At 45.8% G+C, this 3,386-nt stretch overlaps 1 protein-coding gene across 2 annotated transcripts in view; it reads left to right on the top strand.

Annotated features, from left to right (window-relative positions):
- Window positions 1-6: 6 nt before the first annotated feature.
- The window catches only part of ASCC2 (activating signal cointegrator 1 complex subunit 2), a 24,887-nt gene continuing 21,507 nt past the window's right edge, over window positions 7-3,386 (top strand). Inside the window, exon 1 of one of the 2 annotated variants that reach the window (XM_008642929.2) lies at window positions 7-1,906. In XM_008642929.2, the coding sequence (XP_008641151.1) occupies window positions 1,826-1,906 (81 nt within the window). In that variant the 5' untranslated portion in view covers window positions 7-1,825. Of the gene's footprint in view, window positions 1,907-3,246; window positions 3,337-3,386 lie in introns of those variants that run through there. The other variant, XM_017746538.1, reaches the window with a different exon arrangement.

The raw sequence follows: 3,386 nt of genomic DNA, 5'->3' as shown, positions 1-3,386 counted from the left end.
GGGATGGGATGAGCTTTAATGTCCCTTCCCACACAAACCGTTCCGTGAGTCCATGCTGCAGCATTCCCTGTGCCAGCTGTGCTGCGGTGGGTGCCTCATCCTCAGCAGTGTCACCTCACCCTGGATGTCCTCAGGAATGGGCACATCAGTGGAAAGTGCAGGGCAGGGATCGTTTCTGGCACTGGGAAAATAAGTTTCCCTGGAAAAACCTGGGAAAATAAGTTTCCCTGGTTCATCATGTTCTTTGGCTCTTCCACTGTACCTGAAATCACAGGGCATGAGAGATTAATCGTGGGCTTGTGGTTTAGACCAAAGTTCTTTCCAGGGGAAAAGCTTATGAGAGTCAGGAATCAGGAATGATTCTCTGTTGAGCTTATCCCATGCTCAGCTTTATTCTTTTCTGTAGCCGAATAAGCTTTTGGGCAGGGGTTCTGTCTCTTACAGGATGTTTTTGACTTGGACTGGAGATTTTGATGCCTTCCAGGCTTGAAATGAGACACTTGGCATGTTTTTTTGCATTACAAACACGCATTTCTATGTGCAGTTTTCAGAACGACTCTAGAAATTTTAAGAGCCAAATTAAATATATGATGAAACTGATCTGAAAGCCAGCTTGGCTTATTCTGCTGAAAAGTTTTGGTGGTTTCTTTTTTTTTTTCCAAAGAACTTGTTTATCATAAAATAATAGTTGTTCTTGTCAACGTTCTAAATTTTAAACTCCCCTGGAAAGACAGAATTATTTTTAGTTTTCTGAGCTGTGGGTATTGCTGTTGCTCTGCTGTATCTTTTTTATTTGAGCTCTAAAATGTTAGATGACAGAATTTCTGCCTAAATCCATAGGCAACAAATTTATGGGATGAAAAATGTTATTTTTTCACTTGCTGTCTAAACCATGACCCCACTCCTGAGTCAGAGTTGTTCAGCTGTAGAGACACTGCTCTTTTTTAAATTGTTATTCAGCCCAGGCAATGTGACTGCAATTAAACGTGCATCTGAGGAGATGTGTGACCTTCTTAATGAGAACATAACCTTTTAGTACCATTTTGCAGGACTCAAAACCCCATAATCCCCTAAAGAATTTAAAAGCTCTGTTAACCTGCAACTTTTGGTTTTTGTTAGTCTGAACTTTTTTAACAGCGCTCATAACATTCTTTCTACTGAGTTACTCTAATATTTGACTTCCAGTTAATTTCAGAAAGTTAATTGAAACATTTCTGAGGCCACAAATGCAAGATGAAGCTGTGGTTTTGTGAGCACGTGGGAATTGGCAGGAGCAGGGAAGGCTTTTGTAGGCTCAGCCTGTGTCCCTTGTCTAGCTGAGTGCTGGGAGATTCTGCACACAGGCACCAAAAATACTCTTTGAAAGAACAGGCAAGGCTGTGTTTGGGTTGTCCCTGCAGTTTGTGCTGTCAGGAGAGACACTGAAAGTGTTGAAAGAGGCTGCAAAGGCCAGAGTTCAGCACAGCTCTTCAGAAACCCGATTTAAATATCTAATTTCCATATTAAACAGTGTCCCCACATGCGTTTTGTTGTCCTGGAAGATATCTGTGGCCTTTCAGTAAGGAACAGGGATAAAAGTTCAGCACCACATTCCAGATTTCCTCTGAGACGTGTGCAGGTGGCTCCTGGGTGTTCCCTCAGGATTTGGCTTTTTGGTGGGGTATAAATTGCTGGGTATAAATTGCTTGGCATAAATGCATTCCCAGCCAGTGTGTGTGTGTTACAGCAGGGCTGCAGCTTCTTTTGTTCTGCTTTTGCCTGAGCGACCTTGTAAAGTGCATCCTGTGCTGCTTTTGTTTGCTGAGGACAGGAACAAGCCACCAGGATGCCAGCATTGCCTCTGGATGAGCTCCAGCTGACAGAAAGGGATCCCAAGACAGGGAAGCTGAGAACTTTACCAGCACTGGTGAGCTCTGTTTCTCCTGAAAGCCAAACAGACTTTAGTAAATAATTGTCTTACAGCGAGGCTTGGTCTGGAATATGTGACAGGAATAGCTGGAGCTGTGTGAGGGAGGTTTAGGTGGATATGAGGGAAAGGCTTTTCCCCTAGAGGGTGCTGGGCACTGCCCAGGCTCCCCAGGGAATGGGCACGGCCCCGAGGCTGTCAGAGCTCCAGGAGCGTTTGGACAGCGCTGCCAGGGATACCCAGGGTGGGGTTGTTGAGGTGTCTGGGCAGGGCCAGGAGCTGGGCTGGATGGTCCCTGTGGATCCCTTCCAACTCAGCATATTCTGTGATTCTGTGAAATCTGTTCAGCCTGCTGTTAAAGAAGGTTTTTGTAATGCATTCAGACAGTTGAGGTTTCATTTACCTGCCGTAAAAATACCCCAAAACACAAGAACCAAACTTACTCTGTTCAACATCTGGAGTAAACTGTGTTTTCCCAGCACATCTCCCTCTCTGGAGTCTGTAACCTCTGCTGCAGTGGAGAGATGCTCAGGGAGGTTTTGAAAGCTCTGCCTCAAGTTTAGCTCAGAGCTGTGGCACTGGGATCAGTCCCTTGTGCCTTCAGCTTGATGAAACCAGAAAACTCAACCCATAGAAACCCTTTTCTCCCAGAAATAAGGCCTGGAGAGAGCCTTCTGGATGTGTTGCAGGAGTGGGGCTGTCAATGCTGCTCGTTCCTGAGGAGCTTTACCCTGAGCACGTGTGGGATGAGACAGAGCCCAAATCTGCTGCTCATTGGAATTCTTGTTTTAGGGTGGAGATATTTTGGCAAAGCCTGTTCAGTAACCCTTGGGAAGGGTAGTGAAGTGTTTCTTTCTGTCTTTGATGGTTGTGTCAGTTTGAGTTCATGGAATATTGTGCAAGAACTAGTTCAGAGGAAAAAGAGAGAGTTCAAAGGCATGCCAGGAAGTTCCTGCTCTTTGTTTTAAAGGTATGGGAGGATTGCTTTGTCAGGCTTTGGTTAAGAGAAAGCAAGGAGCAACATCTGCCAAATTGTCAAGGTCTGAAAATGTTGCTCATAAAGAAAGATACAAACTCACTGCTTTGAAAGGGTAGAAAATGGGAGGTTACCAGGGAACAGAACGTTCCTGTCATCAGGACTGTAGTGACAGGACAAGGAGTAGTTGGTTCAAACCAAAATTTAGGTTAGATATTGGGAAGGAATTGTTCCCTGGGAGGGTGGGCAGGCCCTGGCACAGGTTGCCCAGAGCAGCTGTGGCTGCCCCTGGATCCCTGGCAGTGGCCAAGGCCAGGCTGGACATTGGGGCTTGGAGCAGCCTGGGACAGTGGAAGGTGTCCCTGGCCATGGCAGAGGCGGCACTGGATGAGCTTTGAGGTCCCTTCCCACCCAAACCATTCTGTGATTCTATAATGTCAAGTTGTAATAAAAGGTAACTTTGTGTTTCCTGGAATTCAGTGAGCAGATGGTAACTGGGCATTC

The sequence above is a fragment of the Corvus brachyrhynchos genome, unplaced genomic scaffold (assembly GCF_000691975.1).
Source record: "Corvus brachyrhynchos isolate BGI_N302 unplaced genomic scaffold, ASM69197v1 scaffold19, whole genome shotgun sequence".
Taxonomy (NCBI): Eukaryota; Metazoa; Chordata; class Aves; order Passeriformes; family Corvidae; genus Corvus; species Corvus brachyrhynchos.
This window is presented reverse-complemented; position numbering and strand designations above follow the sequence as displayed.